This window comes from Urtica dioica, chromosome 8 (assembly GCF_054948205.1).
Source record: "Urtica dioica subsp. dioica isolate 48M chromosome 8, U.dioica_male_clone48M_v1_H2, whole genome shotgun sequence".
Taxonomy (NCBI): Eukaryota; Viridiplantae; Streptophyta; class Magnoliopsida; order Rosales; family Urticaceae; genus Urtica; species Urtica dioica.
In genome coordinates this window covers 13,612,860-13,628,282 of record NC_142763.1, presented here as the reverse complement: position 1 = coordinate 13,628,282, position 15,423 = coordinate 13,612,860, and the positions used below count along the sequence as shown (strand labels likewise).

The 15,423-nt window shown below is 32.3% G+C and overlaps 2 protein-coding genes and 1 pseudogene across 2 annotated transcripts; 2 read left to right on the top strand and 1 right to left on the bottom strand.

Annotated features, from left to right (window-relative positions):
- Positions 1–2,662: 2,662 nt before the first annotated feature.
- On the bottom strand, positions 2,663–3,990 carry LOC149388336 (uncharacterized; annotated as a pseudogene).
- An 804-nt stretch (positions 3,991–4,794) lies between these two features.
- On the top strand, positions 4,795–5,755 carry LOC149388335 (uncharacterized). Its single transcript, XM_089622402.1, has 2 exons — positions 4,795–4,908; positions 5,006–5,755. Exons 1-2 carry the CDS (start codon positions 4,816–4,818, stop codon positions 5,753–5,755), a joined length of 843 nt encoding a protein of 280 aa, XP_089478528.1. The 5' UTR covers positions 4,795–4,815.
- A 7,670-nt stretch (positions 5,756–13,425) lies between these two features.
- LOC149388334 (uncharacterized) lies at positions 13,426–14,855 on the top strand. The gene is made up of 2 exons (XM_089622401.1): positions 13,426–14,500; positions 14,824–14,855. Exons 1-2 carry the CDS (start codon positions 13,426–13,428, stop codon positions 14,853–14,855), a joined length of 1,107 nt encoding a protein of 368 aa, XP_089478527.1.
- The last annotated feature ends 568 nt before the right edge of the window (positions 14,856–15,423 follow it).

The following is a 15,423-nucleotide window of genomic DNA, read 5'->3' as shown; positions in this document are numbered from 1 at the left end:
CGCAGAGAAAATTATTCACCGGTCAATTTGTACGAAGACCATCATACAAACCAAAATAAGATGTTTGCACATTGATTTATTAGCGACTGTTGTACAAACCGTATTTTCACTTTGCATGGCGGTTTTGAGATTTTTTGTATTCATTTGCTTAGAAAATTCATTTTTTATCCGCCCATTTATCAGTATTCTACATTCAAAAGATTCCGCCAATGAATTTTGTTAGAAGGATTTCCTATCAATTTTTATAACTCTTAACGAATTGGTAGTCATTTTAATCTATTAAAAAAGATATTAAAAGATCTATTTAAAAAACCAACATGTCACACCCATTAATAATGGCTGCGTTTGGTTTGGATTAAAATGCCCTGTTTTTGTTTTTAGGAAAAACTAAACTGCTTATCTGGTGTTTGGCAAAACTGTTTTTACAAAAAACTTCAAAAGAGATTTTAGATTTTGTACATGAGATGGAAAAGCACACTTTTCAAGTTAAGAAACTAACAGGCCCTTTTGGAAAAAGTGTTTTTAAGTTTGATGTACAAATTACCGTAATATCCTCGTACAAAGTGTTTCTAAGTCATCTCTATGATATTTTAAATTCTATCTCCCTTCATAAATTATGAGAATTTTTGTACCATAATACATAACTTTTCTCTCTGCCTCATCTTTTTTTTCTATCTAAGAATGAAACTTGTTAAAAAATGATTTGTGCATTTTATTGGAATGTCGTTGGCCGTTGGAGTCCAATAGTAGTTTATCTTGTTACGTTATCTTTTTTTTTTTCTTTGATTTTTTTTAGAAAAAATATTATTCATATATATGCATATAAATAAACATATTAATAATTTATATTTAATTTTTAAGAATATGTCTATTTTAGTGTTTTTACTATAATATATTTATTTTACCAAACGTTAAATCAACTTTTGTTAACAACAACAAATGTTTTATAAACAATTTACCAAACACTTGTCAGTTTTTTAAAAAAACAATTTTTTTCAAAAACTAAATCTAAAAGCACTTTTTTTAAGGGTTATTTAGTTATATAGCCACACGGATATAGTGGATTGAGATATAGCCCACCTTTGGTTAATTTCTTGTAAATAGCCAAGTAAACTTATTAACAAATTAATAAAAGCCTTATTTAACACAACCAAACATATATTTTAGGTAGTTAATAGGCTGCCACGTATGCAAGTTGGCTATTTACAAATTATTTACCAAAGGTTGGCTAATTTACAATTCATATAGTTTAGGTGACTTACGTAGCCAATTTTTGTTTTTTTAAAACAAAAATATATCAAACGGGGCCAATATATTTGGTACGGAATACAGCCTTGAATTGAGGGGGGGTTTTACTCACGTCTCGAATGAATTCAAGGACATATTTAAAAAAAAAATTGACTATCAGTAAGAATGGTTTGTGGATTCTGAACAGCACAAGGTATATCGACACTAACAACGAAAAATGAGTTAACGGTTTCTAGATTTATTTAAAGCAACTCGACTAAGATTAAATTAAAAGGAGTACTAGATTCGCTGTTTAGTTTGACTTTCATGGTCTGTTTGGCCGAATTCTTATTCAAGGTCAATACTATACTTTATTCAACTGCGTAAGGAAAAAAAAATTGTGCTGTCACATAGTTCATGAATGAAAAATAAATAAATAAATAAATATGAGTGATTTCGTTTTATTTGACGAATATAACTCCAGACGATAAACTTGATTTGTAACAGAGAGGCACGATTGCATTTTCCACCTCCAAAGAACCACGTTGGGAATGCATTTTAAAATATATTCTTTCCTTATAAATCGAAAGTAATAAAGTAGAATTGTACATAGATGCATGTATCACAAACCTATCACACGAGGTCAATATTATAGATTAATTATTATAATAGTTTGGATAAGATGGAAGATCTAATTCGCCATATCAAGCAGCTCTATTACAAAGTAGAAAATAGATGGCGTATCTTTTAATCCATCACGTTAGAACTTGTATCCATCCCATCCCGTGAACACATTTTGATCAACCATTTTGAATTTTACACGTGATTAAGCACCCATTTTAGCTATATTTTGGAGCCTCGAAATAAATTTTTTATGTATTTAATTATTCGACCTACCCCATTTAAATATTATTTTAAGAATATATCACCTTTTATTCGTATTATGAAAATGTGAGATTGCATAGGTAAACTAATTTTTCCTTCTTGATCTTCCTAGAATGATGTGAAATTACACTTTTGGGACCAAATGGTAATGCCTCTGCTTCAAATCTTCGTCATGGCCTCGACCTACAAACTTGCGGCCCTTAGGGCTACTCCAACCCATTTCCTATATTTGGTGTTAATTCAACACAACTTTTGTGTTGATTTAACATCAAATTTTTTTTCAACTCCAACCACAACATCAAATTTCACACTAAAAATAATATTCACCATTATTATATTATTAAAATAAAACAATCTCTTTATTAATAAATATTTCAATAAATAATTATTATATTTTTTAATTAAGTGATTAAAATAATTTAGTACTTACCAATATTTAACAAAAATTAAGATAAATAAAAAAAAGATAAATAAAAATAACGTTACTAAAAATATTACATTTAAATAATTCAATATAAAAACATACATTTGAAAGATAGATTACATCGTACTAATTATCAGAATTAGTATATTCATTCCACAAGTGCTCAATTAATGCATTTCGAAGTTCAATATGAACGTCTCTGTTCTTGATTTGTCGGTGTCGACCTAAGAATTGTTGAAATCGAGCATCTTCATCGCCTGCCATCTCAACTTCAGCATTTGGAACTTCGGCTCGCTCTTCAATGGTTGGATTAACATCGCGTTCATCTTCTATTATCATATTATGTAAAATAATACAAGATGTCATGATATCATGTAACACTTTCTTACTACAAAAGCGGGATGGTCCGGCCACAATTGTAAATCTTGACTTCAACACTCCAAATGCACGCTCCACATCCTTTCTACATGCTTCTTGCTTCATTGCAAATAACTTTTTTTTTTTACCACGTGGATCGTGAATAGTTTTAACAAGGGTTGACCATTTTGGGTATATGTCATCAGCTAGATAATAACCCATGTTATATTCTTTTCCATTAATGACATAATTGGCCGGTGGAGCAGTACTCTCAGCAAGATTAGCAAAAAGATGAGATGCCTCTAGCACATTAATATCATTATTAGATCCTGGTAGACCGAAGTATGCATGTCATATCTAAATATCATAATCATCTACAGCTTCTAGAATAATCGTAGGAGATCTACTACGTCCAGCATGTTGACCTCCCCAAGCTGTTGGACAGTTTTTCCACTTCCAATGCATACAATCTAAACTCCCCAACATACCTGAAAATCCTCGACGCTCATTAATATGGAGAAGTCTTGCAACGTCATTAGCATTAGGTGCTCGAAGATAATGGCCTCCAAACACCTCGACAATAGCACGGCAAAATCTCTTCAAGCATTCAAAGTTGTGGACTCGCCTATTTTGATATACTCATCGGTGGAGTCTGCCGGTGATACATATGCCAACATTCGTAAAGCGGCTGTTAGTTTTTGCAAACTAGATAACCCGAGTCTATCTCTTCGTTGGACAAAGTAATTGTCATGCCTTTGCACAGCATCATGAATTTGAAGAAATAAAGCTCGGCTCATTCGAAATCTTCGTTGGAACATTGTCTCTGGGAATCGAGGATTCTCTACAAAATAGTCGTTGAAGAGATTGCGAGCGGCTTGTTCCCGATCACGGTTGATAACGATATGACCAGGAATAGATCCACGATGAAAGCCTTCGGTATTTAGCATACGATTTAGCATGAAATTGTTATTTTCAGTAATTTGAGATATGAATTTGTTTTCTAGATCTTCATAAAATTCATTATCTGAATAAGAAGAGGAAGAAGAAGAAGAGGAAGAAGATGGTATGTAAGATGAAGTACCATATTGAAAATTCATCGTTTTTTATGATAAGAAGTATATGGTAAAGAAGGAGGTGATATTTTTCCAAGTATGAAACTCATCATTTATAGAAAGAAATAAATAGATCCGGACCATTGAATTTTAGATCTAAAATCTAGCCGTTCAATTTCTGTCACATCTGGTCTCTGAGCATTATCAGAAACAAACAAATAAATCCGGACCATTGAATTTTAGATCTAAAATCTAGCCGTTCAATTTCTGTCACATCTTGTCTCTTAGCATTATCAGAAACAAACAAATAGATTTGGACCATTGAATTTTAGATCTAAAATCTAGCTGTTCAATTTCTGTCACATCTTGTCTCTGAGCATTATCATAAACAAACAAATAAATCTGGACTATTGAATTTTAGATCTAAAATCTAGCCGTTCAATTTCTGTCACATCTTGTCTCTGAGCATTATCAGAAACAAACAAATAGATCCGGACCATTGGATTTTAGATCTACAATCTAGCCGTTCAATTTCTGTCACATCTTGTCTCTTAGCGTTATCAGAAACAAACATCTAGCCGTTGCATTTCTGAAATCTAGCCGTTCAATTTCTATAAATAAGACTTACTCCTCAACCCATTTCCTCACAAATTCATTCTTCACCTCATTTCTTCAAACATGACTTCAAGTCGCAGTTCTTCATACTCTGTTTAAGAAGATATACTCTTGTGTCAAACCTATATTGATATTTCTCAAAACCCAATCAAAGGGATTTCCCAAAAAAAGGATCAATTTTGGGCAAGAATTGAAACAGAGTATCACTCAAATGGAATCCAAAAGGTTAGACCAAGAAGATCTTTAGAAACTAGAATGGCAACCATTCTTTCTGCTGTTTCGAAACTAAGGGGATGTATTAACCAGATTGAAAATAAGAATCTCAGCGGTGCTTCGGAACAAGACATTGTAAGTATTTATTTTGTCGATAAATGTATACATTATATTTATTTTTTATTTGTACTAACTAACTTTTTATCATCATTCTTTTATCAATATGTAATAGTTAACTCAAGCGAAGATGTTATTGGTAGAGGATGCCAAATACAAGAGGGGCTTCAAATTCGACCATTTGTGGCCTATTCTTAAGGGAATTGAGAAATTTGCTGGTAACAGCTCAAATACCGAGTCCCCGGGTCTTAACCATCCGTCATCATCATCATTTTCTACTGAGTCACCTGTAACCCCCGGTATGAATTCATTTGATCTTAACATGAACGATCAAGAAGACACTTGCAATTTATCTGGAAGACCAATGGGTGTAAAAAAAACAAAGAAACAACAAAAAGATGCTGAAGAATTTAAAAACATGATGTACAAAAATAAGAGTCTTGTCCGAACTATTAAAGATTCTAATATTGATAGAATTGAAGTTCAGAGACCAAAAAATGAACTTCGAAAGAAAAAGATTAAGCTAGCTCAAATGAAAGAAGAGAATAAAATTTTATTCATGAATTTGGATATTATATCCGACCCAAATATGAGTGAATTTCTAGTAAAAGAAAAAGAAAAAATTATGCAAAAAAGAGCACAGACAAACCAATATGAAGAACAAGGAGAAGGTTCTGAATATTATGGATCTCAATATCGAGCATCTAATTATCAACAAAATCAAGCTCAGGAAGATCAATCTCAGGGAAATCAAGCTCATGAAGATCAAATTCATGGAGATCAAGCTCAAGGAGATCAAAATCAAGATTACACCCAGTATTATAATTATCTTGACGGAAATGGAAATAATTTTCCCCGTTATTAAATTGTGTTTTAAGTTTTTACTATGTCTTTTAAAATTATGTTATTGTTTTTAGTTTTCATTTTATTTTGTGTGTTTAATTTAAACTTTGTAACCTATATTTAAATTTTTATGTTTTAATTGAACTTTGTTTTGATATTTTTATAGTCAATTTATGAGTTTTTGTGTTTTATAAACATTTATAAGGTTAATATATGTATATATGAAAAAAAAACCTTTGAATTTAATATGTTAATTTAAAAAAAAAAAAAACACTATACCGTGTTGTACAGTGGCACGGCATATATGCCGTGCCACTGTTTAAATCACCAAATTTGGTGTTGGCTATCACGTGTGATTGGAGCGGTTTTTACGCCAAATATGACGTTATGGCGTGGGTTGGAGACGCCCTTATACATAGATATATGGCTGCTTCATGGATTGACCCTGAAAACTAACACAGTGTTTTCAACCATTTTTGTCTTCACTCGTACGCTTTATTGGAAATTTTTTGAAGAGGTCACTCGTCTTTAGACTACTCAAGGCTCAACACATTAACTTTGGAGTCCTCAAGCTACGGATTTCCAAAAAAGTAGATGTATCTTATTGATCTCAATCAAACCATTTAAGCTCTACTTAACTATGTAGTCTTATAACTACCAAATCTTGAAATCATTATGCTTGATATTTTGCACACAAATTTTCAATATTCTGCAAGTGATGTGAAATTGCACAGTTTCCTCAATTTTTTTTTTATGAGAAATTGACTCAGCTATCATCATTTGAAAGGTTTATTTTTTCATTTTTCCACCAAAAGCTTAATTTGGCCAAAAATACTAATAAATCATTTGTACAAATACAATTTTATCTTCAACAAGATATCTACAATTGACATTTATTATTGACATCTATGAGTTTTGAGTTCTCTATAGATGTCAACAATCGACATCTATTGTTGACATCTATGTCAACAATTGACAGAAATTGTTGACATCAATTGTTAAGGGTAAAATTGTATTTGTACAAGTGGATTAGTAGTATTTTTGGCTAAATTAAATTTTTGGTGGAAAATTGGAAAAAAAAAAATTCAAATGATAGTAATTGATGCAATTTCTCATTTTTTATTTGTAGATCACAGGACTGCTACATATATTGAAAGAAAATTCTATATTTTCAATAATCAGTGAGAAGTCACTGAGAACTCGGTTTTTACTTTATTCAAAATAAATGGTAATCATTGTTTTTATTATTATTATTATTATTATTATTTTATATTTTGGGCAGTAACAGTTTGAATATCTATAATTGAATAAAAAGTCAAAGCCCAATTCTTCCATTCATATTTGGGAAGTTTTAAACAAACGGATTCAGCAATTTTCAAATCGATATCACTTCTAAGTGACACATACATTTATATTCAAATTGGAGATATACACAACTGAAATGTGTATTGTAATAAACAGGGATATTTACTTAGAATATGCTTATGTTACAATTACATGGTGGTCATACATCATCTTCTATATATAAGCTTAAGCTTTCTTTTTTTTTTTTTTATGGTTTAAGGTAAATATATCTAGATTTTATTAGCTGATAATTATTCATTCTTACAATTAGATATATTTTCCAGAGGTTCATGCACTTATCCTTTGAATAGACATTTGTATATCAATTTCTAGGTCCCAACTCGCCACCGTAATAGTTCACATTATTCCATGGTCTAGCAAATCAGTACAACTAAATGCGCAAGTTGGGTTGGTTATTGTCACTGCCTACATCAAACTTAATAATATTGACCATTGGAGTTTTCTTGAGCGATAAATTTTCTGAATAAAGCTCTACATCAAAGTTTGAGATTAATTGTCTCTTTTATAAAGTGATAGGTTAGAAATTATGCATACAGAAGCTATTGCCATCTATAATCTTAAATTGTGTAATATATATGTCCAATTATATATATATATATATATATATATATATATATATATATATATATAAATCGGAAGATTTAAAAAACAAAAAAATAAAAAATTCACAACTTGGCGCAAATAGCCTTACCTTATTCGCAAGTTGATTATAAAATATTCCATACGGACCTTAACTTTGTAGTTTGTACACAAATGATTTATTATAAATGTGGTCCTAAATTTGGCATGGTGTTCGACAATTATTGACGAATAAAATATTGCGTCTAGCATTTAAAAAAAAAAAAGAAAAAAAAAAGATTATGTAGGAAAAAAAAATTTAAAAAAAAAGAAGGATTATTCTGCCTGGTAGTGGTAGAGAGAATGGATAGGGCTAATGGTGGATAAATACTAATTAGTTTTATAACTTAATGAACTGATTTTAATTTATATATTATGTTAAGATTAATAAATATGAAAAAAAACCAATTTTAATATTTATTACTATGCGTCTAATGCTGATGAAATTATTTAGGTGGATCATATAACAAATTATATACCATAATAATTTAAATAGAATTATTAATAAAAAAACAGGGTTATCAATTAAATTAGAGGTGATAGTAATATTAAAAATCACAATCACATTATTGTTTGTTAAGACTCCAAAAGTTGAACATTTCAATAAAATTGTTGTGTTTTTTGGGTAGCTCCATTCACATTTCGAGCTTATATTCTAAATCATTTATGCTCGTCAAGATCTTAACTAACTTTAGAATAAGCCATGAATGCGGATTGACATTATTTTTCAAAATGAGGTGATTGTGAATTCAAAGAAACATTAGATGTAGCCGATGAGTACTTCACAAACAAAAATCAGAAAATGAGAGTAGTATCAAATGTGTCTTCCGCAATTGCATAGTAACATATTGAGTTTGTTCAATTGTATGTCGATCACGATCAATTATCGGGTCAACTCACAGTTTTGAGGAGAGTTATTGGCTGCTTCACATAGGATGACTAATAGCATGCTCCGAGTCATAGAAGTTGCTCCAACTACTATTCTCTATCGTTGAAGATGTGTAGTGGGGCTAATATACTTGTATCGGATATGACTGTATACAAGAAAGAAATTTTTTCGAGCGACATCATATAGCTACAACTTTTAACTATTATAAAAATACTATGATATTGTTAAGATTGAAACATAGCGAAGCAAATGCGGGGATCTAAAATAAAAGCTTAACAATATAACACACGAATAGTACAAGAATAATATTTTCTCACCCATCACTTTGTTTGACGACTATGGTGAGGAGGCTTAGGTATTGGCTAAATATTATGGTCATAGTGTACAATTTTTTTTATGATAATCAAGCAATGTTACGACATTGTAGGTACTTGTGAAGTTTGTCGTATTAATGACGATCTTCTAACTCACAATCCACTTTATGTACAATCTAATCCTCAATATACATTTCATTGCATGATCTTTGTATGATGCAAATGGCTTGATCTATTTGGATATTGCAACCAAACTTTCTAGCATAACATACGTTGGATTCCATTTTACTGACATCAGTCTTAACTAAATACTCCACATTTCATAGGATGTTTTCTATAGCTATCCGTGAATTTCATCTCAGATTCTCTCTGAATGTTAGATCCTTCACTTCCACACAAACATTCACCCAAGTGCTTAACATTCATATCTTTCAATCGTTTAAATAAATCCAATCACAATTACAAGCCCAATCTCTTTCACTCATAAATAAGTGGAACAAAGACAAGACAATAATTTGCACACAAGAGCACAAGTCCCAATTATTTTATTGTAACCAAACAATCAATCAAAAACATCACAATGTGTTAAAAGACCTCTTAGGACATCACTATCTCCCAATTATTGACACACATAAGAATCTTGACTAATTTCGAACTTAATCTTGAGTGTCGATCGTCCATGGTCAACCTGACGGGCGAGAACACGACTTTAAATGAAACACTCGAGATAAGGATACACAACAATTCTCAAGCAATTAAGAAATATATCGGGAGTAGGTATTTATGAGTCCACCACTGAAAGAGATTGAAGTTGTTGGCCATTTTATTCCTGAATTGAGTTTTCAAATACCATATCAACTCATTTTAGTCAGGTGGTTTATGTTATATTCGAGACTTGCCTTGCATGAAGCCGAAACCACTTGTTATAACGGCAACAAAAGTAGTCTTTCTTCTTGCATAACGCTTGTTAAAAAATATATTACATCGTCGGCCCAGCTCAACGCTAGAACCGTAGCTAAGTTCTATGTTATCACTAACATATAAGGGATTATTTGCAAACCTTCTAATCCAAGTCAAGGATCTAAAATGATTACTTATCAATATGAGAAAGTGTTTTTTGAAAACTCTTTGATTCTTCTTAGAAGAGGTGATGCGCTGTGTATTTTATTTGCATTGGCGGGATGCGTATGTGTCACATATATTTCTTGCTTAGCTCTACCTTAATTTTGCCCGACTATTTTCACTTGCTTGAAGTGAGAACATGGTTTTGATCACAATAAGACATGCCAGAGTTTAAGCCAGTCATTAGGTTTAAAATTTAGTCAAAGTTTCCAGATTCTTGATCAATTATATAATTTGAAAAGCTTGGAGAATTTTTTTCCTTCTTAAATAATTACAATGGTAGAAGACAAAAATGCCTAACATTTATTTTAAAGGAAACGATATCTTTTACAAGTGATCAACTGAATTGATGAAGGTGCAAGAGAGATTTATACTTTATAGCCAATGAGGTTCATTAAGAAATTGAATATGTGATATGACTTTATGAAAGGATTGAAGTCTAGATTCATGCCCCCCCTTTAATTACGACTTTCTAGTCTGAAATTTCTAGGTTCGTCAAAGTCGCCACAACTTTTGGATAACATATTAATTTAGTGGAATTGATTACTACACGAAAAGAAATTTTTTTTTGTTATAATAGTAGAATTATGAGATCACCATTCCGCATATACCTGACGCGAGTACGTTTACGTTGCCCTTTTGTATTAATGTATTTAACGAACGGATATTGATTTTATATATTATATATATTTATATTTATATATGCAATGTCTCATTTGGTAAAAATGACATTAATTGACAATATTTTTAGGGATATAGATTTGTATGCCCTTCACATGTTTTTTTTCTCCAAATTATGTTACACAATTATATACAATTTTGCTTTATAAAGGTAAGGAATCCAAAACTCTCATATTTATGATTAAAAAAATAATTATCTTATAATTAAAGTCTGTATAAACTGAAAGATACCCTCTATTACTTCAAAATCAATACATTAAAAGAAAGATTCCCACACACTATAACCGATTTTAAACTTCGATCTTATAGCGGAACGAGCACATATTTGAGAGATAACAGTTTTCTTATATTGTTTATTGTTAAGTTGTTGCGCATTTTTTATAGGAAAATTGCCGTTTTTAAGACCCTAATGAGGCATGAAAATGTATTTTTCTTGGGCAATTTGAATTTTCATTAAAGATAAAACTTGACAATAGCCTTTTGGTTTATTTTTCGCATTCGTCTAGAAACAAACATATTTTTTAAGGAGGGTTAGGCATAGAGTCCATTTAATCCTCTTATATTAAAATTTTAGCTAAACTAACTAAAAAAAAAAAAAACAAAAAAACAAAAAAAAACTCAAACTAAAGTAAGATCGCATGCACTATATCATGTAGACATAGACATAGCCATAATTAGTATTATTTTTTTAATATTTGAATAATTGATCTATAACTCTCAATAATAACCATTTAACTAAGCCATACGGTTTCTTATTGAATGGTTTATTTGATTTATATATTTTCAAATTAACTCTTTTTCGACGCCAACTTTTCTCCGACGTGCCTTTGCTTGTCGCCGTCGACGTCGTTGACGACTCCTAATTTCACGTCGTCAGAACCGCCGGCGAGTTCTTCGAGAGCTTCTACAGAGAGTTCTTGATGCAAAACAAATAACGGTGGTGAAGAAGATGTAGAAAACAAATATATAATTGTATATGTGAAATTATATGGATTATTTATTTAATTTATTAAAATTTAGGCTAAAATCTTAAAATGAAGTAAAAAAAAATTAGTTAATTGTAACAATTTTTTTTTCAAGAAGAGAAAATTGTTGTTTTGTGAAATCGTGATATACTAAATGACATCTAAGATGCGATGCAAGATTAATTACCTTTTACAAATTTATTGGCCGAGGCATTTCCATAAATAAAAATATTAATTACATTTTTACCTCCCTCAACTCCTACACGTTTATCACTTCGCCCCTTGATGTTGAAAACCGTACAAAACTTGCCTTGTAATCTTATATCACAACAAATGATGTAGTCTTTCTATCAAAATGTATCTAACTGTGTTATACAATTAAAAGTAAAAATGTATATTTCATTTAACACAAACATATACACAGCTAAACAAAAAAAAAAAAAAAACAGCTACACACTAGACCTAATATACACACACACATACATATATAGACACATACACAAATATATATAAAAGCACAAACACAATGCAAACAGATATGTATTGTTGGGGATTAAATAATATGTGTTTGTGGATCGGTTTTGAATAAGCACTCTTTGAAATTGAGATGCTCTGCTCATACAACCAGACGAATTCGCCGAAGCCTTTGTTTCTCGGCTCTCGCTCATCCTCGCCTGGTCCAGGATTTTCTTGGCGACGACGGGGCTTCAAACTTAGTGGGTCTTATTCAATGCTTTATTAACTTCTTATTTGCAGTGAATTTGTTAACTTATTATTTCAAATTTGTTTCCCACAATCAAAGAAGAACATCATACCCACTGAATTTCGAAACTTTCGAACAAGAGATTTTCTAGCGGCAAGAGTGTTTTTTTTTTTTTTTAAGAAAAAATTTGGGCATATTCAAGTTGAGATATCAAACAAGAAAAATAAGAACCTTTTGAACCGTTTCCGTGAGCAGAGCTGGGTTAAGGGCTGCCATGATTTTCCTCTGCTTCGGTGGAGTTCTTGCGACCATCTTTGAGCAATTACAGGACGAGGAAATGGGTAACTGCCTAACTGTGTTTGGCTCAGAGAGAGAGAGAGAGAGAGAGATGTATGAATAAAAATTTAAAGAAGTAAAAAAATTTATAATTTTATCCCTTAATATTATTATACTTAAGCACGACTACATTTGTTACTATGACAAATTTTGTACGGTTTTCAATATTAAAGGCGAAGTATAAAAACAGTGCTGAATTAGAAACAGTGTATTCCACTAATGAAGTTCCGCTACACATAATATATCACATTATAATTTGATGAATTACAGAATTAGTGAAGTACTAGGGCCATCGAAATATATTAACTATTTATTTTTATTAGAATAATTAAAATCTGTTACATGTGAGCAGTGGTGAAACTTCATTTAATACTTAATATTGGAGCGCTAGTTTTATGTCTTATTTTATATGTCGTTTATTTTATCTCTTTTAATCATGCACTTATGCGACAAGTCGTTTCTTTTACTTGTTCAGTATAAGTAGCTGATTGGTTAGATTTTTGATGTAATTTTCAAACTTTCCTTTTTGATTAATAAAAAGAATTCTCTCAGAGCTTGAGTCTGAGTTTTCCCAAAGTCTTTCTTCTCCGATCAAATTCTCGGTTACAACATGGTATCAGAGCTAATCCGCTTCACCTGAGAATCTTGATCTTTCTTTCTTCTTCTCCTCGATCTCAAGCTCTGTAATTCTCCGCCACAATGCCGGACCACGAAGCTTCACCTGGAGAATCTCTTGTCGCGAAAGACGTTGGAAATCCAAGATTCAGATCGACGATTGAAGATCCTTTCTCTCCCTACTATCTTCATCACTTAGATGCATCGGGAGGTAGTCTTGTTTCCAACGTTCTTACCGGAACTAACTACATGCCGTGGAGCAGATCTATGCTCATTGTTCTTGAAACAAAGAACAAGCTAGGTTTCATCGACGGTACGATCGCAAAACCTTCATCAGAAGAGCCGGATCTTCTTCGCCTTTGGAGTCGGAACAACAGCACTATAATCTCTTGGATTATGAATTCTGTTAGTAAAGAGATCGCATCAAGCATTCTTTTTGGAGGAACAGCGAAAGATATCTGGAACGATCTGAGAGATCGGTTTCAGCAGAGCAATGGTCCAAGGATCTTCCAATTGAGGCGAGAATTTGTCAATCTCAGCCAAGAACAGAAGACCATTGGCATCTATTACACAAGATTGAAGTCGGTACATGAAGAACTCTGCAATTTCAAGCCAGAATGCACTTGCGCGTGTACCTGTGGAGGAAAGGCAAAATTGAATGAATTCGCCGAGTCCGAGTACGTGATGCAATTTCTGATGGGACTCAATGAGACTTATACTCACGCCAGAGGTCAAGTCTTGTTGATGGAGCCTATTCCACCCATCAATAAGGTATATGCTATGCTTTCACAAGAGGAGACTCAACGATCTGTTGGATCAGAGTCACTTGTTTCAAGCGATCAGTCAAACTCCCTGGCGATGATGACAAGTGAAGACCAGAAGAAATCCAAAGGGAAAGATCGACCAATGTGCACACAATGCAAGATGCTCGGGCACACCGTCGACAAGTGCTACAAACTTCATGGATATCCACCCGGATATGAACCGAAATTCAAGTCTAAGGCCAAGCATCAGACAAATGTGGCAGAAGGAATGAGCTCAGGGAATCTTTCATCAGATCAAATCCATCAGCTCATCAACCATTTGTCAAATCAATTGGCCTCGACAACAACCAATCCTGGCACTTCAAGTGAAGTCAACATGACATCCTTCCAAACAAGTTTTTATGGTTTGGTCAACTCTACTATTTCCGCAAATTCTGTCCTTAGTTCTTGGATTCTTGATTCAGGAGCTACAAAACATATTTGTGCTGAAAAATCTTTTTTCTCTAACCTAAAATCTTTGAAAAACTCCAATGTCATCTTACCTAATAGGACTGTTATTCCAGTTCATTTCATTGGTGATGTTCATTTAAGCAGTGATTTAGTCTTACATAATGTCCTTTATGTTCCATGTTTTAAATTTAACTTGATATCAGTTCATGCACTCACCAAAGGGTCAGGTATGACTGTCTCTTTCTCGGATGATTCCTTTATTGTGCAGGATATCAATTTGAAGACGATTGGCAGGGGTAAAAGTTGCAATGAGCTGTACATTCTGAATAAAGAAAGCCTCATCAATAATGCTGTCTATGTAAATAAAGTCACCGCTGAGACTTGGCATCAAAGACTAGGTCACTTGTCATACAAAAGGCTTGAAGGTTTGAAGCCTCTTTTAGCTTACCATAACCATAAGCCTGACAATAGATCTCCTTGTCATGTATGTCCCTTGGCCAAACAACATAGACTGCCTTTTGTTTCTTCAAACAATTTTTCACACTCTTGTTTTGATCTTGTTCATTGTGATGTTTGGGGTCCCTATAATGTACCATCTTATCGTGGCCATAGATTCTTTTTAACCATTGTGGATGATTGTACTCGTTTTTGTTGGATCTATCTCATGAAACACAAGTCTGAGGTTCATAATATCATACCAAGATTCTGTGCTTATGTTTCAAATCAGTTTTCTAAAAACATCAAATTTTTTCGGAGTGATAATGCTAAAGAACTTGTGTTTGCTGATTATTTTTCTAAGCATGACATTTTACATCAGTTTTCTTGTGTTGAGACCCCTGAGCAAAATTCTGTAGCTGAGAGAAAACAT